The 26,588-nt window shown below is 45.4% G+C and overlaps 1 protein-coding gene across 5 annotated transcripts; it reads left to right on the forward strand.

The window, feature by feature from the left end:
- Positions 1 to 5,203: 5,203 nt before the first annotated feature.
- Nhe2 (Na[+]/H[+] hydrogen exchanger 2) lies at positions 5,204 to 26,446 on the forward strand. Of its 5 annotated transcripts, none has more exons than XM_071774933.1 (19): positions 5,204 to 5,388; positions 6,426 to 7,904; positions 10,311 to 10,574; positions 13,155 to 13,351; positions 15,067 to 15,323; positions 15,814 to 16,031; positions 17,054 to 17,256; positions 17,857 to 17,946; positions 18,399 to 18,469; positions 19,079 to 19,294; positions 19,387 to 19,522; positions 19,792 to 19,809; positions 19,892 to 20,029; positions 20,124 to 20,196; positions 20,283 to 20,387; positions 20,626 to 20,727; positions 21,078 to 21,248; positions 21,524 to 21,682; positions 22,702 to 26,446. In XM_071774933.1, the coding sequence occupies exons 2-19, from the start codon at positions 7,406 to 7,408 to the stop codon at positions 22,950 to 22,952; spliced, it is 3,168 nt and encodes a 1,055-aa protein (XP_071631034.1). In that variant the 5' UTR covers positions 5,204 to 5,388; positions 6,426 to 7,405; the 3' UTR covers positions 22,953 to 26,446. The 5 variants fall into 5 exon arrangements, with proteins under 5 accessions (XP_071631034.1, XP_071631038.1, XP_071631037.1 ...); XM_071774934.1 differs by lacking the exon at positions 5,204 to 5,388 and having other exon boundaries at positions 5,430 to 6,680; positions 6,773 to 7,904; XM_071774937.1 differs by lacking the exon at positions 5,204 to 5,388 and having other exon boundaries at positions 5,427 to 7,904; positions 21,524 to 21,707; positions 22,702 to 22,841.
- Positions 26,447 to 26,588: the final 142 nt, after the last annotated feature.

The raw sequence follows: 26,588 nt of genomic DNA on the forward strand, positions 1-26,588 counted from the left end.
CGCGCATCACCCTCGCCGATCGAATTACTTGTAATGCATCAAACTAGGAAATTTCCGCGCGATGAACGTTCCGTCGTAAGTAGGTAAATCGCGTCGACGCGCGAGAGCAAAAATAGTTAGGTAGTTACGCTGCACCTTTGACGGCGCGCGGCGAGCAAACGATCCTTTCGCGGGGGTCTTGTTTACGCCGCAATAAACCTGAAAGGTCTCTGAAAGACGCAGGAAGATGGATAGACGTGTTTCAGCACGAGGCGGTGCGGCGGGCTTCCAGTCCCCCAGAAATGCACCTGATTGTGGACGACGGACCGGACATAAAAGGAACCTTGGAAAAAGGGAAGAGGGCGGCTAATCGCGGGGAAAAGTTCGCGGACCCGCGCGCGCGGGGCCAATTTGCCCTTTCATTCCGCATCCGGCCGCGGGTGTATCCGGCTGAGCGGAGGGAACGGTCGCGGCGGAGGGGTAAGGGAAACCGACGGCATCGAGCGATCTCATTTCGGATTCATAGGTACGCGATCGCGCGAATGAATAGCGGCTAATTAATATACCCATCGGCGCTCTGCATCTGTTTAACATCTTAATTACGATCCATTCGGCTGTTCGTGGAGCTATACCGCGCTCGCGCGATAACCGTGCCGATCGCCAATTTATCGTAAAATCGATCCCTGCCGGTTTCGAAATTCAGATCATCGCCAATATTCTGCGAGAAGATAGAGCGAAAGAGAGAAAAAAAGTCGCCGATGTAATTGCGCGTGTTTGACGTTGTTCTGTGCGTGTTGTTACGAACTTCGCGTAACAAAAAGCACAACTCCTCGTAATATCCCTTTATCCTAAGGCGTCTCAATAAACTCCAGCGCGAATACGTGACCGGACGGCTACACCGCCGTGACTTGCGTAATATCCATTAATCCCAATAAGAGAGAAAGTCGCGATTGAATGAGTTAACGAACTCGAACCCTTCGCCATGTATAAGTAAAGGCGAAAATATTACGCCTTACGTCTAAGCGTCTTATTTGTCTCGATAAATATAGTTTCTCCGAGATAGTTCCATTAATATGCAATGAGCGACTGTCGGCTCGCCGCGCCGTCATTTCAGCGTCGCCGACGTATGAAAGTTTTGACGACACATCGCGCGCCGACCGACGCCTCTCGACGACCGACGACGCGACGTCGAGACGAGAATTCGCGCAAGTACCGTTACTCTTAACGCTCTCCGCTTTCTCTCGTCACTTTTCCCTCGCCACTGTTTCCACGTGGGTGTTTCACCCTCGTGGAACCCTCGTGCACCCTCGTTCGCTGCCTTTCCGCATCGGGGAGACGGAAAGCGGGCGAGGGGCGACGGAACGGCCCCGTTAACGCAGCAGCGTTGACCGAGCCGAGCCGAGCCGAGAGCGTCGTTATACCCCTTTCGAATCATCGAGCGATGCACGAAGCGTCGTCGTGCGCGGTATACCTTTTAAATAACGTAGCAGCGTATCCGTGCAATGTTGTTCGCCAGGGGATATAGGCCATCCCCTTTCCAATCTCGCCCGGTAATAGAGGGACAAGAAATAAGACAAGCAAAATTTCGATTTGACGTACCGTTTGAGACTTTATTAAATCCAGAATACCGTTCCTCTCTCTCGAAAGCATGACGGGATATCGGCGGCGGAAATATTGGTGGAAAAGCTATCGCCGTTACATCCTGTGTAGTCGGATTCTATACAATTCTTTCAAAGCCGTAATAAATATAGCGCATTTGACAACTTTGCGTCCGACTTTGCTGCGAGCCGCATTTATTTCTGCATTCTGCACCCATGTTGCGGAGTTAGAAATATATCTCTAATAAATCTATATATTCAAATCTCGAAATGAAAAATCGCCGGTGCTACAAGAACGTGCAATTGTCGGTATTACAAGTATGTGCCATTCTTTAAAGTCTTCGTTTTTTGGAACTGTACAAGTTTCGCGCATGAAAAGCACATGTAACACATATAGCTCATGTTATATAACTGAAACGTAGCTTATATGTAAGAGAGATTGTCAGTACATGCGTTTACGCAGATATACACTGAAAAAAAGTTTTGGTTATAATAACCAAGGCTTGGTGAAATAGGCTTCAACTAAAGGGTTTAGTGATTATGACAAAATATTTGGTTAATGTTAACCAAATTTGTTAACATTAACCAAATTATTTCGTCATAATCACTAAACCCTTTAGTTGAAGCTATATTTCACCAAGCCTTGGTTATTATATAACTAAAACCTTTTTTCAGTGTACACGCGTCTATTATTGTTTCACGTGCGCGATACGCCAATACTACACGCAACTGTCGTTTCCATTGCCGTGATGTCCGAGTTTCCAGTCGCGTACGACGACCGCCGAGAAATACAATCGTTAATATATGTACCGGGGGACCCGATCTGATTAAAAATCCACGACCACTCATAACTCTCGGCCATATGCCGCTCGTCGGCGCGCGGCGGCTCCAGAAATGCCCTTTAAATTATGGAGCACGGGGAATGTCGTACGTTATACGATTGCGTGCCCCGCCGCAACAAGCGGTCGTTCCCGGCAGGGCTGTTTGCGAACCCTTGCCTTACTCGCCTCATATTACTCTCGGCCCTGGCTCTATTCGCGGGCGGGGATAACGCCGCCCAGGTCCGGGAACGATACCCAGCAGGCTAATTTCAGGATAAGCCGCGGTAATGCCGCGTACAATCGTCACGCAGCCGGCGCGCCGCGGCGCGAGGGTGAATTCGAAATCCGGGCCGCCGCGCCGCGCCGCGCCACGCCGCGCCGCGTGGTCGCGTCTGGCCGACCGATGGTGACTCGGATCAATGCCGCTTCCTTCATTAAAGCACCATTCGGTTATAGCGCCTGTCCGTTAGAAATATTAATAACGGCAAAATTACAGGCTCGACATAATTACCGAAATACGACGTTCGGTAACACGCGAGACCCTGGGTTAATTCCGCGCGATCGCGGTCCGTCAAGCTCCACCGCTTTGTCGCTCGTCCGGCCGCACTTTCGCTTCTCGCGCGTATCGTTTCTCCCCCGGTAGGGAGAGAAAGGGGAGCACGCCTGTTTATGACGCGAACGCGAAAATAATGTTGCGATTACGTTCTCTCGGTACGAAGTCGAAAAACGCGACAATCCAAGGTTGCGCGCGTGGCGTAACGAAAAATCGATAAGTAGCCGCTAGACACGAACAGCAAAACGACGAGAGATGGAGCGAATAAAGGGCGAGACAGAGAGAGAGAGGCGAGAATGAAAACAGATGTAATACAACGTCTCCCGTCGAATCTAATGATAAGAGAAAATAAGATTGTTATGATATACAATCAATCAACATTAAATAAGCTTAATTTACGGTCTGAGCTTGGATCTTTGTAGCCTAATAATATTTTTTTGTGTATTACACATATTCTTTCCATAACTTGTAAATCGTGACAAGTTAGTCGACGCGTAGTTTAAGGTTGGAATAGTTACTTGTGTAACAAGTGTGGGAAGTTGAGAATTGGATACGGGTGCGGAGTGGACGCACGAGCTGAAGGCGAGTTTCTTCGAAACAGTGCGGTAATGTAACATTACCGCACTGTTTCGACTCGTGTGTGAAATTGGCCATCCGTCGCACAGATGACGCGCGCGCAATAATGGGTCACTTTCCACGCACTTTGTAATATAAAATAGGGTATGTAACACGTGCGGGTTGAGAATTGGACACGCGTGCGGGTGATCGCACGAGCCGAAGGCGAGCGTCCACTCCGCATCCGTGTCCAATTCTCAACTTCCCGCACTTGTTACACAAATAACTATTAGACTACTGCAGAGAGCCAAGTTCAGACTTTAATATTGATTGATTGAAAATAATCTTTTAATGAAAATTTGATGGGGAGGTCAAATCGCGGCACACGCGAAATTATAACGACATTTTGAAAAATAAAATATGAAATCTCGTCTCCAATTAACGCCGAGTGGGTATAAAGAGATTTGACCGGTAGACATTCGCGGGAGATAATGGCCTCGCGCGAAATGGCATGGAATATTTATAAAGTAGAAATTCGAGCTATTTTCTTTCATTCGTCATTAATATAGCGACAGCGACCGGGATTTGGTGTGTCAGAACGGAGAGATGGGGGGCAATTCTTTTTCGTGCGATTCGCATCGCGTTTGTCGTCTCTCGTCGCGATTGCCCTGTCGGATAGCGACGATAATGCGATGCCCTAAATCAAACTGTATGCGCCGCGCCGCGCCGCGGACTACTTCATCGCGCGCACGAAATTCCACGAGGACGAGCGCGCGGGATCGTTTCTTATCGTTTCGCCGCGCTAATCGTGCTTTATCGTTGTGCAAACAAGCGATTCCCCGTATGCTGGCGTATACAAATAGCAAGCGTAACCAAATAGATCCCGGCTTTCCGGTCGAATGACTCCTTTTATTGATCCAGCGAAGCGGCAGATTCGTCGACACGCGACGACGCGCGGAGCAATCGAGTGTATGAATTTTAAGACGGGGTCGGTTAATTAATCGTGTGCCGCTATGGGAAGAAACTAGAGAAGAGAAAGCAGCCCTCGGCACTCTCCAAACGCAACGCTCGAGATCAACGATTTTTACGTCTGGGTGGATTTGCGCTCGCCACACACCGCGCAACGTACGACGCCGAGGGGGTTTTCCGTAAAGCCGCCTAGATCTTGATAAAACACAGGGCGATTGTCGAGAGGTACCTACGTATGGAAGATAAGCGCGCGCGCGGGAGTTAAAGTGGCGAGAGAGAGTAAAGCGACCGCGCGCGCCTCTCTATCGTTCCGCAAACAGCGGAGCCCGTCGCTTTGCGAGGGGTTCATTTGTCAAGGCAGAAGCTACTCGACGTCCTGATAATTTTTTATTGTGCAAGTAGGCCGCAATAAATCCTTATCTAACCGCATTTTCCGCCGCGCTCGTCGCACGAATTACCGCCGCCGCGCGGTCGTGTTGCGCAAGAAGCGCGACGCCGATCAGCGATTCGTCGTCGTCGGGACGGCGCGTCGCGATGATTATACAGAGGAGGAAAACGGGATCTTCGCTGTCTACGTCGAGTCGCCGCGATAATGCTCGGTGACGATTGATATGCTGTACATACACATCAGCGTCGCCGCCGCGCCGCCCCGCGCGCCAGAAAGATCTTTCGCGCATACGCCGAAATATCCGGCGGGCCGGCCGCGCGAATCCGCGCGGCATCGAGCGATGCCGGCGTATCCGGCTGCTTGCGCAAGGTCAAGGCCTCCCCGAGACCCGGCGAGTGCGACGCGACGAGTCTCCTCCGGTTTAAGATCGTCAGTCAGGGCTTCGCGCGGCCGTCGCCGAGACGTCGAGACGCCGGCATCGCCCCGTGAAAAGTGGAGCATTTCGCGCGTCGGTTGCGCGAAAGGGTAAGCCGTGGGTGCTTGTTTGCGCGAGGAAACCACTACCGGCGAAATATGCCTCGCTGCTGTGCACGAGCGTTTTCTCGAGCGGGCGCGGAGCTCGACGACGCCGCGCCGAGAACCCTCGGGGCGGCATGCGGCAGCGCGACCCGTAAAGCCTGACCGCAAACGAGCCGCGTTAATAACGTTGGGCGAGAGTATTTCTGGCGGGAGAACCTCTCTCTCTCGGGCACGGCGCATCGGCGTAACGAAACGTGCAGCGGCGCCGCTGGCAGCGCGGTCGAGGGTATAGCTAGGTATATCGGGGCGTCGCGACGCTTGCGCGGGTTTCATCGACGATCAGCTGGCTGGAAAGCTCCGGCGGTGGTGGGAGCGAGAGACTCACGCGAGAGGGTAGGCGGCGAGGAGGGATTCAGGGATGACGGAGATGGATGAGAGGACGAGAGAGGAATAAAGGGGACGCCCGCGCCCGCCGCGGTCTAACGTGTGTAACATCCATTCCCTATCGTCGCCGACGACGAGGGCAGTGCCGACGGCGCCTACGCGCGTTTCCGGCAGCGCTTCCCCGTTGCTCGGCTGCGGTTTACATCGGCGTCGTCGCCTAGGCCGCCACCGCGCTCGTCGGACGACGGCGACGGTAGTGCGCGTCAGTACTACCGCGCGCGGCCGTGCAGTGCTGCCGTATCCCGTTGTCGTTCCGTCGTCCCGTTCGGTCGGTCGGTCGGTCGATAGAGGCACGCCGGCGAAGGTGCGACGTAACGTCCACTTCGATGAGTCGCCCGCCCGTATTTTATAATGCGGCGCGCCCGTTATCATCGTCGCGCTTCCTGTCCCTCCACCACGTCGTCGTCCACGGGCCGCCGCGGCCGCGCCGCGACCAGACCTCGCGCTCACCGCCGCCGGGCGACTCCGTAAAGACTTGAGGAGCGTCGCGGTATTCGCGAGCGACGAGCGACGAGCGACGCATCCGTCCCCGTCGCGGCGTCGTCCCGTCTTGTCCTCGTGTCGCGCCAAGTAAAGTCGAAAGTTGTTCTTTCGTGCAGCGTTAACGCACAGGTTTTCCGTTTGCGCGGGGGGAGAGAGTCCAATTCCCTGCTCCGAACCGGAAAACGGCTGCCCGTAGTTTCTATCCGAGGATACGATCGCCAGCTGAGAGATCTTATTCGGTTCCCTAATCAAGTGCGAGCATTCCTATAACGGTGACGAATCTGGCCAACGTCTTGCGATGCGATCTTACTCGAGGGACATGGACCGCCAGCAGCAGCTGTCATAACGCGCGACGTCTCGGCGCCGAAGCGGTATGAGTCACGCTTAATTATTGGGTTTGACGTTTTAGCCGATTTACGGCCGCGACACACTTGTCATCCTTCATTTCGGATTGTGGTTTAAGCGATACCGCCCGGAACCGGATTCGCGTCCAATCGCCTCGCGCCGAACCGGTCGGCGAATCCAACGGCGAAGCAGTTTGACTTTGTTTTTCCTCCTAAGATGTTACATCTTGTACGCTGTCATTACCAAGATGAATGTTGAAGCTTCGCCGCTTTAACTCTCGAATACGTCGCGAAAGGAAGATTAGAGAATTATTTATCACCGAGAAAATCTCTTCGCACGAGCGAACCGCGCGAAGAAACGAATTTTCCTTAACGGAAGAAGACAGAAATCGTTCTATCGTCGTGTACGAGCGAATCGGGGTGCTGCATAGCGTGACCCAGGGGGCGACCACGTTATCGCGCGGGAGAGCCGCGAGGGGTAGAGTCGATGGTGTATGTGATCGCATTCGAGGAGGGTAGCAGAGGCCTCGTCGGGTAAACCGTCCCTGTCGCTGCTATACGGGGATTATAGGGGAGTCAATCGCGGGGAGCCCCCGCAGCACGTGCAAGCGTGCTCATCGTCGTGGCGGTTCCCTTCTGATGGTACAACGAGTGGAAGTAGTGACTCACCGGCGACGGACGAGCGCGGACGACGGCGCGGATCGTCCACGGCAGAAGCACCGTCGTCGACGTCGTCGTCGTCGCCCCGCGCCATGGGCCCGCGTCTCGCCCCGATGATCATCCCCGCGCACCTCCTCCTCGTCGCCGTCGTCCTCCTCGGCTGTCCGGGATGCGGCCGCGCCGATCTCGCGCCCTTCCACGAGGTCGGATCCGCGGAGCGGATCATCCCGGCGGAGAAGCATCCCGCGTCGTCGCACGGGCCGCAGATCGACAACACCGACGACTTCCTCGGCGATCCTCACCGCGCTTACCCGGGCATGAACTTCGGGCCCATGGGCCCGGTGGTCCGCTCGGCCCTGCCGAACGACGCCACCCTGCGCAGCCTCTCGTCGGCCAGCGGCGACGATGCCGAGCAACGTTTCCCTAAGGAATCGCAGCTCGCCTCGCCGCGCTCCGGCGACGACACCGCCGTGACCGGCGACCAACAGTCGCCGAAACCGGAGTACCACATTGTCAGCGTCGAGTTCACGCGCGTCGAGACGCCCTTCCTCATTGGGATTTGGATCTTGTTCGCCAGCATCGCGAAAATCGGTAAGTGCCGACGATAGCCGATCCGAATTTTATTCGTACTTTATTTCTCTCCTCTTGGTGCTGTGTTCGGGAGAGAATGCGCGTAGGCGTGAAGTATTGGCCTCTCTGGAACATATCGCTTAATGTAAACAACAGACTTTTCAGCGTTTAAGAACGAACGCATTGTAGGAAACGACAGGCAGATATGACATTTGCGGTAAACATTTGCAATAAATCAAGTGTACTCTTAAATGAAACGATATTCGTCCAAGAAGCTAATATCTCGCGCAGCTATGTTTTTTCCTTCCGAGATATTTGCGTCGATAATACAGCAAATGAGTATTTGCCGGTGTACTTAAGAGTCGTACCTTTGGAAGACTCATTATCTACTTCGCAGGAACGTAAAGCATCAAAAATTCAACAAGCCAAATAAAAGCAACATTTCTCTCGTTATAAATTTAGTTTCATCTCTCAATGGAAAATAATGAGGTTTTTTTTAGAAAATAAACATTCTGATTATATCCCCTAATGACATATATCTATGTATAATTAACTGTTTATTTGCGATAATATGCGCGACAAAATTGGAAACAGTCAAACAATACCACGTACGTAATATGATAATTTCAAACATTACGATAGACATGTTGTATGAAAATTGTCATGCTGTATAAACACACTTTGCGTCTATTGTCATAACCGAAAACATCTGTCACAATTTTATTATCCGCCGAGCGCATATCAGGCTGCATGAATTTTCATAGTGACGCTTTTCGATGAATATATTAGCGCGCCCCATTTTTCCATTTGCTTACATAACAAAACCTGGCAAATGTCATTTGAAAGCACGCTGCAATATTCGTTACGTTATGCAAGGCTCGTTGCCCTCTTTCGTTGCAATGAAATTTATTTTTAATTATTTATTTCGAATGAATAATGCGCAGGGGAATGTGGACAAAAGGCTATTATCGTGTCGAAAATATCGAGTAAAAAGTACCTTAACAATTTGTGACTCGTATATTATTTCGTAGAAATCAGCGAAATATGTATAACGCCTTCGTGTGCAAGTTCTTGAAAATTGCCCGCGCGGCAGAAAGTCGACGATTTTGCATTTCGAGATGCATGAAGATGCTGCAGCACTCGAAGACTCAAGAGAGTGCGGTATCTTACGATGCACGTAGGGACTCATTTTTGTGCGCGCGGCGTACGATAAGCGCCAAATGAACTCGAACATGGGCGTCCCATTTACCGCGGATACCCGTTCAAGCAATATAAATGATCGAAACCCGATGAACGCCTAACCTTTTCTATTTTCTCTCTCCGTGCAATTTCACTCGCATTGCACGCACGCGTGGATACGCAAGCACGCGGCGAGACGTGGTAGGTGATGAAAAAAAAAAACTGTGCCGCTGGTATTTCTGTTCGTTTGACGGAGCGGTAGTAAAAGTCACGAGAGCGAAAGAAACGGGCAAGAATAAAATACACCTGCCTCTATAAAGTTCGCGCACCAGTCGCGCGAATATCTCGGCAGGGCATAAACTTTTGCGCTTTGTATAGAACTATAAAAAATTTTGCTGTAAGTAAATAAAACAACTGAATTTTTTAAATAATGTCACGAATTCCGTTTTTCAAGTCGACGATAAGCCACATCGTTGCTCGTACCCACGTTCAATGCGGCTCATTCGTCGCATTACGAAAGGGCCAAAGCACATTATGACAGTCGTAGTCGTGCTCTCTAAATCTAAATCAGTGAACTTTTCATGAATCAGTGGCACACTTTACACTGATATCAGTGACTATTCACTGATTCACAGTACTATTCACTGATTCAGATTTAGAAAGTGGACGTAAGGCACAAGTTTTGGCGTATATATCCTGATCTGTCAGGTCGGGGACTACGACCGTCGTATATCGCTACGCTGTGGTCGTCATGTTATGTGCTTTGGCCCTTACCCGCAATCGAGGCGAAGATTCCACGGAGAATGCTGTCGTGCAAGATGCACCGAATATCCACGTTCTGGAACGGATACGTCGTACGCGATATAGCACGACACGCGCCGACGGAACCCTCCGCCTCCGCGAGCAAGCGGGGGGAGGGGGGGCCACCACGTGCCGAGCGTGAAGAAATGCGGGGCACACGCGACACGTTGCACCTGCCGTTGCACCGCTCCGTTGGAATCTTCGCTGGCGCAGCACGCCGCGTGTTCCGTCATGGTTAACTCCCCGGATCGAGGCCGATGTAATTTCGGTGATTCTGATTTTCGACGCTGCAGATCGCGCGAATCGTTCTCACGTCTCTCTGCGACTTGGGATCTGAACCCCCCCCCCCTGGTCAGAATTATAGAGATTAGAACGGTCTCGGTCTCTCCTCTCGATTCGTTGAAGCTGACGACGATTAATGATTTAATACCCGTGATCGGGGTCCAGGCTTCCACATGACGCCGAAGCTCAACAAAATCTTCCCGGAGTCCTGCTTGCTGATCGCCGTCGGCGTGATCGTCGGCCTGCTGTTGTTCCAGGCGAGCAGCGTCCACATATCGCCGCTGACGCCCGACACGTTCTTCTTGTACATGCTGCCGCCCATCATCCTGGACGCCGGCTACTTCATGCCCAATCGGCTGTTCTTCGACCATCTCTGGACGATACTCCTGTTCGCCGTCCTTGGGACTATATTTAATACGATGTCGATAGGTTGGTAAAGTGCAGCGACAACGTGACGCGACAATACCCGCGCCTGGCGCGGTCGACCGGACGCGGCGTCGGACAAAATTTTCGACTCGGAAATATTATTTCTTTTTCCCTCGTCGTCCCGACTCGGGCTTTATCCCCGTCTTGCCCACGCAAACCGATTTTGCATATGTAGAAACTAGAAACGCGAATATGTTTATCCACCCACGGGCTCCCAGGAGGCACTGGGCGCTAGGACTCTCAGAATGATTCCAAGCATAAAATGTTACGAAGGCAAATGTGGTCGTAACGTTATGACGATCTGCGTCAGAAAAAAATCAGGAAATAACTTGAATTGTGATATTACTATCATTATTGCGATTTAAGATAAAATTTCAAGTATCTCGTCTTTAGTAATAATTGGAAAACATTTTTTTTTTTTAAGACAGTATTATTTAAAGAGATAAATAAGTCTAAAGTCTAAAAGATTCCTCTTAATATGCTTACTACAGCTGCACATAAACTGCTAACATCTGTTGGGCATGGCACCGTATCAAAAAGTGAAGCTGTACAAGACATCGAACTTTCAGATTATTTATTCGCGTAGCAATCCCTTTCATTTTACAAACTCTAAATATAATTTTTTCCATAATTTCTATATTTTTAACTGTAAAACTATATTTTTAACTATAATATATTTTTTTTATTTTTAAATTTTAAAACTTCCGAAACAAATAAGTTGCCGCAAGGGGGAAAAGTAGACTTCCGGATAAATCAAATTTAATAGCAATCTATTAAACAATTCTAGTGCACGTGGATAAGAACAATCCCTAAAAAGATTAATTAAAAATCTGAAAGTCTAATAAGACTTTGAGCAAGTTGGGTGTGTGCGTTATACATATGTATAAAGAGAAGCATACATAAAGAAAACACGGCCATCCCACGGATGGTGAAATTTCCATTCTTCACTTTTGCTCACGGTCTGCTCGCGGTCTAGCGTGAACGCAGATGTTCGTCTTAAAAATGCGGAGAAAACGCGCGGCTTGAGAACGAAAATAGCGCAACGCGTCGAAGCGGACGTTGGGACGATGCGCGAGGCAAGCGATGACGACGACGACGACGATGATGATGACAGCATGTAGAGCATGTGCGGCAGTCGTCATCGCGACGATAGTCGCTATCATCGCAATGATAACGCGTAATTTCGATTGTGATTCCGATAATCACAGATTTCGAGCGAAATGGTCGCTGTGACCAAAAGGAAAAAAGAGAGAGCGGAAAAAAGAGATCGACGCGACATTTAAGTCTGAGTTATTTAATGCTCGATAAAATCACGTTAAGAAACCATGATGGGATAAGGATAAGATAGACACGTTGAGAGTAAACGACAGACGCGATTATCGATTAGAATTGACTTTATGTAAAAAGACTATTAGTGCCATATTTTCGGACAGTTACTTCTTATCGCGAGAAGTGCCAAGACCATGTGCCAAGGGCAATAGCCCTGTAAAATGTTTCATAGATGCCATGTATAAACATTTATGAGATACAGAATAAATGTAGAAAAGTACGTTCTGATATTCTTCTTATATAAATAAATAGAATGTTATAAATATACTGTCTCTTTTCTAGAACTTTAACATCTGTCTCTTGTGACCTGTTTTATATTGAATTTTTTAATATTCCAATTCAAATTTGGACACGAATTTTTCAATATTTATTTAATTGCGTTTCGAGAGAAAACGTGGAACAATACGGCTGTAATTATTTACAATTTTCATTCGGCATCAGAATTCTGCCGAATATCAAAATCGTAATTTGATAAAATTTTAATAAATACTGCAGAAACGAACACGTGGAAAAGTACGCAGATCTAAAGTTCTTCAAGAGACGCAAATGTTTTTGCGAATAAATCGCGACGACTTTTCGAAGACGACGGGAGATAAAATAAAAGTGTGAGAAGCGTCCGCGCGATAACGTTACATAAAAATTTAATTATTTCTAATGATGTTTGCAGTAATTATCGGGATAAAATCCAACGAGATATCCGATTAACTGAATTAATCTGTAAGAACTCGCGACGGACATAAAAACTCCTTGCTTCTCTAGAATCGTGCCGCGCGTAAGTTCCAAATAAAAAACAACACGGTAAATACAACAACGATCGATAACATGAAATTACGATTATTAATTAATTAATTATGATCGGAGTAGATTAAAAACTATATTTTATTGTCGAAAACCTACGGAGAGCGCTTAATACCAAGAGGGTTCCTCCCAAAAGAGAGGAATATTGCGAGTACTTGATAGGTATGAATATAACACGTGGGCGGGGCGTCGGTATTCGATAATGCAAATTTCTATCTTTGGCGACGTTAATCTCTCTTTCTCTCTCTCTCTCCCTCTCTCTTATCGTGATTTAACGTTCAATGACTTTGCGGATCGATGGGATAATAATAATCCCGATAAATTGACAATTTATTCAGATATATTTAAAGCGGATTAACGCGACGCGATATTCGTGATAATTAAGATTACGGACGCGGGAAATGTTACGATATCAGATATTGGACGTGCACGATTAAAACGCAATTTGTACTTTAGGTGTGTCGTTATGGCTGTTGGGAAAAAGCGGTATGTTCGGTTACGAGACGCCTATCCTCGATATGCTTCTCTTCTCGGCGTTAATCAGCGCTGTTGATCCCGTGGCCGTACTGGCCGTCTTCGAGGAGATCCACGTCAACGAGATACTCTACATCGTCGTGTTCGGAGAGAGTTTATTGAACGACGCGGTCACTGTCGTGAGTATTACATTATTTATTACGTGATCCTGCACGTCAAGGACTTTGTTGCGCAGGTAGTACTACGCTACGCACGTAGAAATCTTTGTCTTTTTGTTGCAAAATGAAGGTCTTTGACATTTAGACAAAGATTAAAGCTGATCAGTCGTTCGGTCTGCGAATATGAGATTTCCGCACACATATGATAAATAGGCATAAGGAGAAAAAAACGGAGTACACGAATATATCTTCTTTTTCGAAATAATCGTAACAAATGCATAAAAACACATCAAATGAGTTTAAATAATCGTAATAGAAAATTATAAGTATCTCTTTGATGAGAATATTAGAATTTTTTAAAGAGTTAAGGTCCAAATAAATAAATAGACTAAAGATAAAAACAGGTTTGAAAGTAAACTATGACAAAGAGAGGCTCGCTCAGAATCAAAATTCAAGGAAAGTGAAAAGTTATCAGGTAATAAAGCCTAATGTAAAAATCGTTATTAGAAGAAGGATTCGCGAGCTAAAGAGAAATTAAAATGTTGTTGAATGCGGAGTCAATTCTTTTTAAAGCTATGGCCGCGTTCAGGCAACACAACTGTTGAGTGAGCGCTCATTATGATTCTTACACTTAGATCCGGAGAAGAACCAAAGGTAAGAACCAATCATATTAAAGAATCACTGACCGCTCACTCAACAGTTGTGTTTCCTGAATGCGGCCAATGATATGTGATTGATTTGATGTTAAGTTTTGTTTTTTCTTGATTTTTTAAAAAACAGACTTACATTTTTTTCAGAATTAATTTTCTCAATTATGTTATCTTTTACATAAATGATCGCGGAATATCAATCAACAATATAATCAACAATATGCCAAAGAAAGATGACAATAACTACCATGCAATTTATTTATCTATGATATCGAATTCTTGCTCTTTTCACATTCTCCCACATTGACCCTGAAGTTGACGTAGATTAATATCCTCGCACATCACATTTTAAAATGTCTGATAAATAAACGGAGATAGAATATAGCAAAGCTTGACACCGCCCCAAATGACAAGCACTCGTCGGGCGACCGATCGATATAACATTGATCACGTTGTACATAAGCGCGAGTCAAGTAGGTACCAAATACCTTCGCCTCGCTTAAAAGTTAATATCGTATTCGCTGGCGCACTTTATGTCTGTGATCTGTAATGTTCCGCTTGAATAAAACAAAACGATATTATGTAAACGCGTTTTTATAAACATGGTCGTCGCGACGATTTTAATAAACGTGTCGCCAACACTGGCGCCTCGACATCATTCATGCACAATTAACTCTAAAAAAAAAGTCTGTGTGTCGTTTAAGCGAGAAGAATGTAGCGTCGCAAAATACGACGGTTTCTTAAGAAATTCATTCATTCCGTTCCAATTTTATCTGTTACGTAGCGAGACTGAATGCTCCTACAAATAGATCGGTATACCTCTGTGCCGTATCTACAGTTTCTAGTATTATATTTGCAATGTCGTTTAGTCGACCGCGTTAGTCGTCCGAAAAAAGTGTTCCGCTTTGCCGGAAAAATTGGGTCGTGCTAGCTAAGAATGGTAATGCGAGGAAGGTTGAGCCAGCCGTTAACGATCCGCTGCCTATTAGTTTCGTGCCGTTGCAAGGCGAGGCGAGGCGAAGGAAGGAAAGTGTCAGGGGTTACTGCGACGACTGAAGTAAAAGGCCATTTAATACAAATACGCAGGTGCTCTATCACATGTTCGAGGCGTACAGCGAGATGGGCCCTTCCAGGATCATCTACACGGACGTGCTAACTGGCCTAGCCTCGTTTTTCGTGGTGGCGATCGGTGGCACGGTCATAGGTGTAGTTTGGGGCTTCATCACTGGCTTCGTGACCAGGTTTACTCATCAGGTGCGCGTGATAGAGCCGATCTTCATATTCGTGATGGCGTATTTGGCATACCTCAGCGCGGAGATCTTCCACATGTCCGGCATATTGGCGTAAGTTAATCATCGGCTTTTTCGACATGTCGCGTTGGCATCTTCCAGTTTCGCGTCGCGTTCCAATAATACGTTTCAACAGATATAATCGCTCAATCGCGAGATCAAATTCGTCTCTCTGTTGCGAACGTAACGAACACTATATCGGAACTATTATAATCTTGAATATTAAATAAGTACCTATCGATAAATGGCGGTATCAATTACAAGAATAAGTTACAACAACTTGTTGCATTGATCCTTGGCACGACTCTGCAGAAATTATAAGGAACTGAAATAAACGCCAAGAAACTATCGCGAAGGAAATATTAGCTGGATCAATGCCGAAATAGAGTTCTAAACAGTATATAGCTTAATTCCCGGTAGTTACGTCCGTTATAATTACTCGCGTTTACAGACAAGATTCTCGGCTCGCGAGGTTCAACTTTGTCGAAACAACGCGGATTTGCCGAGCCGCTCGTTCCCGTAATTCGCGATCCCTTTATTCCAGAATAACCTTCTGCGGCATTACCATGAAGAATTACGTTGAGGCCAATATATCGCACAAGTCTCACACGACCGTCAAGTACACGATGAAGATGCTGTCGAGTAGCTCGGAGACCATCATATTCATGTTCCTCGGTGTCGCCACGGTGAACAATGCACACAACTGGAACACGTGGTTCGTCGTCATGACGATAGTCTTCTGCTCCGTCTATCGGGTTCTGGGTAAGTAAAAGCCAGATTTTCTAATTTTATTCGATTGAGGGGGGAGTGGGGTCAGAGGGAAGAATTCTTCCTACCTACATTTGGCCTATACCCACCTTTGAATAGCTGTTACGCGATATACGAGGGATTACTCTGTTCTTGCAATTTGTTCTTTAATGAGAGTTGCATATATTTGCAACGATAGTTTCTAAAGCTCCTAAACATTTTTACGGTACAATTCTACGTGCGTGTTTTTAGACTCGACTTGTAAAAAGTACAAATCATGTAATTTTCCGAATCGGCTAATAAAAAGAAAATTGGCACGCACAACTGTTGGCGTGGAAAAAGTTTCCGAGGAATATTGCAATAAGAGGGAAACGAGAAAAAGTAGCGTGACAATAGCGAAATCGTGTCAAAGAATTCTTACACGATCGCGCGGGCCTTGACCGGGCCAGCTGGACAGGCCGGGCGTTAAGGGCGTCGCTTCGAACCCCGGCTATCGCGGCGAGTCGGAATGGCGTGTAAAACGATATGGTTAAACGATGAAATCATAATGGGACTTAAGACAATTGACTCCTACTTACACGAGTATCTTGCGTCACGCGTGAGCGACGCGCTTCGCTTATATGGCTTCTTGTTCTAACCGGACAATTTGTCACTTGACCGTGTGGAAAGTGTGGAAAGATAAGGGCAAAGCCTGAGATGCCACGCATTCTATTAGAAGTATTACATCGGTACACTCAACGTTTCACGTCTTTGTAATAGGCAATTGACGATCGCTCGTAATTAAATAAATCGATCGGGATTGTAATAGATATTGTAATAGACTTTTATAAAACCGAAGATATAACGCTCTCTCTCTCTAAACAGTCTAAACTATAAAAATAATAAAATCAAAAAGAATAAATACATGACAATACGATATCGGAAATACAGACTCTTAGAAAATTCTTTTCAACTTTAGCGTGTGCTGTAGGCTATATCAAACAATGCTACGCGTTTTTAAAGGTGATATTACATCCGTAATCACGCTCGTGTTTCAGGCGTGATAGTGCTGTCAGCACTGGCGAACCAGTTCCGGCTGCACAAATTGGACAAGGTTGAGAAATTCGTCATGTCCTACGGTGGTTTACGCGGCGCCGTGGCGTTCGCCCTGGTGCTTCTGATAGATCCCAAACACGTGCCCCTGCAGCCCATGTTCGTCACCACCACTATCGCTGTTATCTACTTCACCGTGTTCATCCAGGTAGGATCGCATGACATGCATGATCGCGATCGATCCATGACGAGTTTCGTGCGAAAACGAATAACACTCACGTGAGCGTTGCATAACGACGGGTGTTTGCGCGTGTTCTTTCAAGGAGTGCAAGATTGCAGATCTTGTGCATTAGTAAACCGGGCCGACCCAGTCAGCGGCGTCTTTTTCACGGAATCGATGACTCGCGCGTATTTTGAGACACGGCCAAAGGTGGCACGCGTTCCGAGAGAGAGAGGACTATTTCATCGGAACGGAGAGAACGGCGAGAAAGAGGAAAGTGATCGCCATTAAACGGACGGATGATCCGTTTAATCAATTAATGAGCGGTGATACAAAGATGCTAGCCGCAAAAAAAAAAAACAGCTCGGCTTTGCACGTGTGCTTTGTGTTGCGCGATCGATCGGAAACCTAATATCTCTATGTCGGCACATACGTGAGCATACACTTTTGCGTCAAACGCGTTTTATCAGCCGCGCGTTGCTTCTCTCTCTCTCTCTCTTCGCTCGACGCCGACCGATAAAATCCGCGTCGGGAGCGGGCGCGTCCGGCTCGCGATGACGCCCATGTGTAACGCGCTCTTATTTTCAGGGGATCACCATCAAGCCCCTCGTCAAAATTCTCAATGTCAAAAGGGCCGAGAAGAGGAAGCCGACGATGAACGAGAGGATCCACGAGAGGGTACGTTACACGACGAAATTTATTTCGGTTGTCGTTTGCTGTCGCTGTAATTCGTTGTCATTGTCGGGAAAACAAATCGACGTAGATTGTCAAAAATTCGACAAGATCGTTCGATCGTTATCGCCAAACTGTGAGGATAACGGAACGGCGACCTATTACCTCGAATCCCGGTTACGGCATATAACTCATCTTTATAACGGGAATGACAGAGCTATACGACCGATATGAAGAATAGGGTCGAATTGTAAAATAGGATAACGTTAGTCATTGTCGAGTCGCATTACAGAATGTGTACTTATATAGCGGCAATTTTTACCCCGGGACTTTGATACATCATTTCTGCCTGCGTCTGCGTTTGCCCGTGTATATACGTATAGCTTAAATCCCGGCGGATTCGTCGTGACGCCTGCATCGAATTGAAAGGTAAATAACGTCTGTCTCTCAATTCTTAGATAATGGATCATACGATGGCGGGTATCGAGGACATTGTGGGGAAACACGGCAACCACCACGTCCGGGATAAGTAAGACGCTTAGTCGTAACTTTGTGTTTACTCAACTTGGCCATGTTTGCGAGCAATCAAACCAGAATCTATGAGTTATTAGCGTAAAATAATAAACAGAAGCGAGATTAGATTTACCCTTAAGTGCGCACCTTTACATATATGCACGACTTTTCGATGCGCCGTGTACTCTCCCTTGTACGATGTTTGAACTGAAAACGCGCGGCTTCGCACTATATATATAGTACGAAGGCCTTTATATATAAAGGCTTTTCTCTGCTGATTACATATAATACTTCATTGGTTGTTAAAAAAGAGTAAAAAAAGATTCAAGAGTTAAAAGAATTCAAATTAATAAAGAAGAATATTTATTTTAAAAAATACTCAGAATGCGAAAAATTGCGCATTTAAAGGGTCTATGTCTTTCATGTGTCTAAATAGAAGTACAATTTTTATTAAGATGAAAAGTATTTCTCTCAAATATGATACAGATGGATTATTTGTTTGCCAGAATATTTTTTCTGTATTTTTTCTCGTTTGTTGCCGGAATATTTTTTCTGCATTTTTCCCTCTCTCTCTCTCTTTTATCCTCCCGATAAAAGTATTATCTGAAAACTTGGTTTGCTGTAGATTCAAGCGATTCGACAATAAATTCATTCGACCTTATCTCGTGAGAGATTATTGCGGCGCCGAGCCGAAGATTCTGGAAACTTACTCAAAGCTGGCGATGAAGGATGCGCTGGATTACATAAGAAGGAACGCCTCCACTATCGGCAACATTAGCGGCACCGAAAGTATGTCGGCGATATTCCGTAATTACAGCAATACCGGACAGTTCAATGGAAGGTGCGGAATTCGCCGTTGTACGCCTCCTCTGACAATTGTCGTTGATAAAAATAAAAGCGCAGTCTCTAATCGTATTCTTTTCCTCTCTCCAGTCCCAGCTGCAGCCAGCTCGAATCGGGATGGAATATCGATCTGCAGGAACTGGAGTACAATCCTTCCAAAAAAGACCTGACGGACGCGAGAATTCACCATCTGCTCGCCGAAGAGCTTTGTAAACCGTACAAAAGGGTAAGAGATTACGGTCGAGTCTAGATTTTCTTCAAATCCACTCCAAATCTGCTCGTGATATATGATCTATCACATAATATAATATATTACGTGTAATGAAGTGGTAATCCCTTTTCTACTGTCAAATTTTTTAGCCATGTCTTTAACAATTTTTTAAGTCAATTTAGCTCAGGCGGAAATGTAATTGTTTGCAATTCTCTAATATTTACTGAAATATCTTGACATCTTTTTAATTTTATTATTCATTTGCTGCTCTGGAAATTTATCAGAGCTCGTCTATAAAACATGTTAGTAGCAAAATATTTTATCGTATTTTAAAGTCGTATCGCGTCTAAGAATTTTGTACAAACATTATGTTAATCCATGCAGCATCGACGTTTGAGCTACAGCCGACACGCGGTGAACGATCGCGATCTCTCGACACAAGTCAATTACAAAATGCATATGAATATTCGACGAATGGTGGGGGAGAAGCATCGCCACAAACGCAGCAAAAAGTTGCTCAAAGTAAGAAATCGATCCACGATCGTTTGTCGTATTTAATTTCAACGTCTTTTACTTTTTATTCGATTTTTACTATTTATCGATTTCGATTCTATAGGACGGCAAACAAAATCACGTTAGTTTCCCAGAATTTCAACAGCAGAACGGCTCGACAAAATTATTTACGCAAGGTACGTGCAAAACGTCGCGGATAATTAATTGTACCTCAAGGTTTCGTAATTTTTTCCCCCTTTTTTTCATGAATTATCGTGCACAGATTACATCAATGGCGTGCTGTACGAGTTGGAAGACGGAGAAACCTCGAAGCCCTCGAGCAAAGAGGATTGGGATTCGGCGATCACGTTCACCGCACGAACATCTGGTAAGAAGACTTTTCTTCAACTTACTAAATCGAATTTAACTGAAAAATGAGATTGAAGGTAAAAATATATCGACGAAATATATCGAATGAGGCGGCGATGAGGAAACGATCAGGATATCTCGTTTTTTTTTTCTATAGCAAAGATTACATTTTTCACAATTTGTGTACAATATAGTTACTTAATTATCTTCTTAAAAAAGAGTCATGATTAATAAAGTTTAAAATCTTTAAACGAAAGATTCGCCGAATGTAAACGCGGACAATCAACACGCTACCACCGCTACTACGTCGATGGATACAATAAATACGGACGAAGGAGACTTGAAAATAGGACGCGACGGTACGTTTTTTAGAAAAGAGAAAGATCTCGAGCGTTGGCTTTGCGTGAATCGTTTCTTTTCTTTCAGCGTATTTTTTTTATATTGTTCAGCATTTATCGAAAGCAGTCGCTGATCTTGTGTACTATAACAGTGAACCATGTTTCTCTCTTTGCACCTTTTTCATATTGCTGATCATTTATTTTTTTTTCGTTTGTTTCGCCAGGGTTTGGAATCGATATAATTTCGGTGGACACGGATTTTTCGTGTCTACCGGCACCGAAAATTCAAAATTGCGAATCCGCCGAAATCATAGCGATTTCAATTTCCATTTTGTACTCCTGTTACTATTGTTTTGCGGTGTTTGACCTAGGCGCGGAAGGTAGCTACAGAGTAACCACCCCTACGGCCACGGAAACTATGTTACCGTGGAAACGTGAGGACGATTACGAGTCGGGTCATCCGATCAAGCAGCACGAATTTCCAGCCTGGTGCTCCAATAAAGAATACCTCGCCTACAGCTCGCCCTCCGCCACTTTCTTAGGTAAAGAGAAAAAAAAGAGAGAGGAAAAAACGGCGATAAATCAGTTTAGCTGTTAAATATTAATCTACTGTTAAAGTTTCGTCGATTTTTTTCTCACAAAAGAGTAACGAGTATGAAAACTGATAGACCGTTACGACAAGCGTAAAGTCATCAGTTTACCTTTAAGAAGATTAACTCTGAAAACTTTCAGCTCGTGCAGGAGAGAATCGCTCACTGCCTATATTTATTCCCGGCGGTACTTTTACACACCCGTGTTGTGTCTTTCCGCTTTTCAGGTGGGATCGAACAGCCGAAAGTCCAATCCGTGATTGGCCTATTTCGACGCGAGAGCGTGTGCACGCCCGACAGTATCGATTGCCAGGAGACCGTCGACGAGGCGGACGAGACGGACGAGTACACCCCTGCGAAAGTGGATTCCCCGGCGAAAACCAAGGGTACGTGACGCAAAGCGGAAGGAGGGTACGTGAGGTTCATTTTTATTTTTTGTTCCTTTTCTCTCCCCCTTCCCTTTCTCTCTTTTCTGTGCATACCGAGGCAGATTGTTGTTTCCATTCTACAACCCCTTTCAAACTTTCTAATGCGCAGAGGAAGTACTCTCAAATATTTACCAAGATTTATATCGCCAATGTATAAAAAAAAATCGCACGTTTCGAAGTTTTCAAACAATATCTCAGACGTCGATGACATATAATGACTAATAAATTAGTGAGTTTAAGTGAGAAATGTTTAAAGTGACGCGCGAAAGACGCAAAACGTTGAGAAACACTGACATACGCTATTTTTTAATGCGTTGTGACGGACGTCACTCGCGTTGCGTTGCACGTCCGTGGCTATTTTTGCGAGCAATTGCAAAATGAGCATCGACACGCGAGTGCCCGCAACATGCTAACCGTTGTTTCGTTATAGAAATATTGTTTCGAGAACGGATTGCATGCGTAAATGTACAATCTCTGTTCTAAGACAATCTAATACCTTTGTTACAAATCCATACCAATTTATTTTGTTTATCAATGTCATGTCGTGTTATTTAATTTTTCACTTTTTTATTTACTGTTGTACTAATCGCTTTTTACTTCTTATCCTTTTATCATTCAGGCATTGGTATTCGCTGCGATATTTGCGATAACGCCGCGGCGGGGAAACCGGTGTCCTTTAATAAATGTACTTAATGTCTACTTGGTTTCGAGATATTAAGTTCCTGACATGTATCAATTTTATTATCCCATTTTACTTATCAAATGTCGCATGTATGTGTATTAAAATTTTTCAAACAAACTATTTTCTAATCTAAGACATCGGTCATAGGTGGAAAGAGAACATTATTTGTGAACAATAAGAACATTTTTTATCGGAGTTCAAGATACATTTCAGTAGTTAAGGGATACCGATAATAATCGGCCAAGGCTCGCGATTTTCTCGAATAAACGAAACGTTGGCCTCTTTTCTCTTCCAGGCAACCCGAGGAGGGTGCCCGCGAGGAGGGTGTCAATGATGGAGCTCGGCTTCGCCGACCGAGCTCGCTCGGGGGACAGGGCAGTGGACGACGGGTCCCACTCCTTGCCGGACTGCTGGAATGTTCAGAGAGCACGCCTTAACTCCCTCGCCTGCTTACCCCATATGCCGAGCCTGTCGACCGCCCTGCTCACCTCCTCCACGTCGGATTCGTCGGAAGACGTGGATGACGAGGAGGAGGAGAAGGCTTGACCCTTGGGGACCGTCGCCGAGGAGCGATCGTCCGACTTCGCGGACGTCGAGCGTCGACAGCGTCGACCCTTTCGGCGACCACCGAGACACTCGTTGCTCACCTCGCTCCTGCGACGACCGAGCGCTCCCGTTTGAGAAGACCTGCTCTTGATGAGCCGCCTTTTGCAGGAGGCATCTCACGAATCTGAATCTCGGCCTGAATCTTGTTGATACGCCTCGCAAATGTGCGCAACAAGACGTTGCGATGAACAAATCCCGAGAGAAATGATAGTGCAGAGAAAGGGAGAGAAAGAGAGAGATTGCGATTTTAAATTGAATTTTGTACGAGAAGAAATATCTAGGAAAACGCAGGAATTTCGTGCTAATAAAATAACTTTGATAAAAATTTATTAGATGATTATCTAATAAATTAGATAAATTACGAAAGAGATAAGAAAAGGAAAGATATTCTTCTACAAAGAGTTAATGATGAGTTTCTCCATGCAGTAATGCGACAAAGTGGCGAATCTCTTCAAAGTGAATGATCCTCTATTCGAGTTTTCGGTATTCGCGAGATTGCTCGCCGATTCGGAAGGAAGCACGAGGAACGACACGTATACGACGTTAAAATTTGATGAATCACTGTTATTTTTTTCTGCACGCCGCGTGAACGTGAGGGTGAAGGCGCTTGTCAAGAGCAAGGGCTTATTTCTAAATCCGTCTTTAAGACGTCTTGGAATTGTGGCCTTAAGGAACTGTAGAAGTGCTTGAACGCCGACGATTTGTACGATTTGCTGCCGTCGTCGTCGTCATTGGCGCAAAAAATAAAAACTTGTCGGTGCTATCGATTAAAAAGTCTTGTTGTGCGGCGGCGTCGCGAAACGCGCCCCGCCAGCTTGTCCCAAGATTTTACCACGAGTACCCTTCTCTCGGGGGTGGATTCGATGATTCCGGCGATCATCGCTGGTGTATACTTCGTGATTAGACTACGATCAGACTAATCGACTTAGTAGAAAGTTATACGTGCGGAGTCGAGTTAAAAACTTAAGTTGCTGCCGCAATTTGCTAAATTTTGAAAACAATCCTGCCAGTAGAATAATACGAACAACTTACGCTTAACAATGTTATTTCCGGTAATAATGTCTAATTTTCGATAATATGATTAACTTACATTATCTCCGAATTATTTTACGACATAATTTTCTATAGAGAAAGTTTAACTTTGATCTCCATCGTCGCTTGATAGGAAATATTATTATTTTTCTTAACGATCAGAGAGCGTTTTTTAAAAACGCTTATTGCACTGATCAAATTGTCAATTATAGATAGATACCGATTTAGATGTAAGGAAGACCGGGGCTAAACCGTCTGTTTTTTTTCGGTGCCGATTTTTAACAACAAAATAAATAATTGTAGTTAAATGTGGTATACCACTGTAAAGAGTGAACCTTTAGCTACAAAATTTATATAGGAAATTTTTGTCTACGTCGCTTTGTTTAACCGGTATAGAGCAAAAACAAAAACGGTGGAAAAATTGAAATCTCAAAAATGCCGGGGTTAAACTGTCTACTCCCCGGGATAAATCAGTTTCAGGTTTGATCGCCCATGAAATATTAGACATCTACACTGGATTCGTGTTCAGCATGCATTACTCTTTATAATCAGCATGCATTTATAATCACGTACCTCGAGATTTGGAGAGCAAATATTATTGCAGATATTACAAAATTTCCACGCGCAGAAAATTTTACTTTTCACCACGAAAACACGTTTGCCCTCGTAAAAATTATAACACGGCAGGTCACCTGCCGAAACTCCGTTGGTCACATGGGTACCATAAGCAGCGTTTACAATGTTAATAGCGAGTTCGCACAATATACAGGTTCCGAGATATTTGATTAGACGGATTTACCCCGTAGACGTTTTAGCCCCGGTCTCCCCTATCATACATTTTTGGAAATACAAAGACAAAGGACGATTTTGTCATGATAAAAAATTATGCATTTTTAGTTATTTGATTGAAGTTACGGCTTTTATTCGCTAAGTCGCTAGTCTGGCCGCAGCTTCGCGGACGACGCTAGTCCAACATTAGGTGCGTTATATCGTTAGCGGTCCCGTTATCGCGGTTCTGACGCGTGTATACGCACGCATGCGTGCAACGCAGCACGTCGCGGTGTACGTAGACAACATCCCGTAGCGACGCATCCCCAGCTGAATTTAGGAGAACCTCCTTTCAAGCGAACGGTTGCACGACGTTCGGTCGACGATGTGCGATTCGTGTAGAACCGGACGAGAGAGATGCGGTATATAGGCGCGCCGCTCTCCCTTCGAGTATGGCCTTAAAAGAACAAAACTTTCCGGCAAGCGGATACTCGTGAGTAAACGGTGCCTGGTGTATGGTAATACACACTGTTACAATACATTGTTAATATCGCGCGGCCACGGCACCGCTTGGTCAATATATTTAGCGAAAAGCCGCCAGCAGCATATGTACATACGGTTTTTCTTAGAGAAGATACGCTAGCAAATTGTCGGCATCCTCATCGTTGTCATCCTCAACAGCATCCTCATCCTCACTATTTTTGTTAACGTCTAGTATTATTTCGCGGACGGAAAAAGAGAAAAGAGAAAAAGAAAGTGAGAGGCGGAGCGCGACCATTTAGACCATTCGGTACTATAGTTATTATTGTTACACTTGTTACTATCGCTAGTATGTGACTATACTAGTTCTACTACTAATAACTAATAATGCAATTATAGCCATCGCTCGGCGCGGCAGGCGGAAAGCGGAAGCGTCGAGCTCTTGCTAGTTTCGAGGGGAACTTTTGTCAGCCAGAGTCTTTCGATAGTCGGTGACTTATTTTGATTTGTTCAAAATACGAATCGAGAAGAGAGAGAGAGAGAGAGAGAGAGAGAGAGAGAGAGAGAGAGAAAGAGAGAATGCAGTAACAAAATGGGATCGCACCTCCAATAGTGGAACCTTGTCATCGACCATTTCGAATACTTCTGTTGCATATTGCAGAAATTACTATCTTTCTTGTATATTGTTTTCGCATCGCCCATAGCGATTAATATTAATTTTATTAACGTCATAATTATAGCTTAGATTTTCAATAGACTCCTGGACCTTTAACTTTTTGACAATTACCTCATGGCTCTTGGGGACCCTGCGATTTTTATACTTCCTTATAAATGCATCGCATATTGCGGAGTACTTAATTTTAGCGTACGCGTTCTCTGATACCGAACCACTTTTGTATCTACATAAAAGGGTGACAGGGTATAAGTTCGCTCTATTTAAAAAAGAAATCAGAGAAAAAACACACGGGAAGCTTTCTGCAACGATAAACAAAACTGATTTCGCAACGGATTTGGAAGTTCCCCTCGTATGGAATATTCCTCGCGGCCTTTAGTTACTTAGACCGGATGAAAAAACGTCGGACTAGTCTCTAGGTGCTAGTCTCTACGCTGTTGATTTGTTAAAAGGAAATAAATGTTTATTTCTTAAAAGACTATTACATTTGATATTTTTATTTCACATGTTCTCTTACCTCTTTATCCCTGCCGATTCTTTAAACGGATCATTCTCGCCAACGATGACACTCGAGTGCTGATGGATCGGTGGGAACCTTTTATTATCAACTTTCTCGTTCTTCT

This window comes from Temnothorax longispinosus, chromosome 4 (genome assembly GCF_030848805.1).
Source record: "Temnothorax longispinosus isolate EJ_2023e chromosome 4, Tlon_JGU_v1, whole genome shotgun sequence".
Lineage (NCBI taxonomy): Eukaryota > Metazoa > Arthropoda > Insecta > Hymenoptera > Formicidae > Temnothorax > Temnothorax longispinosus.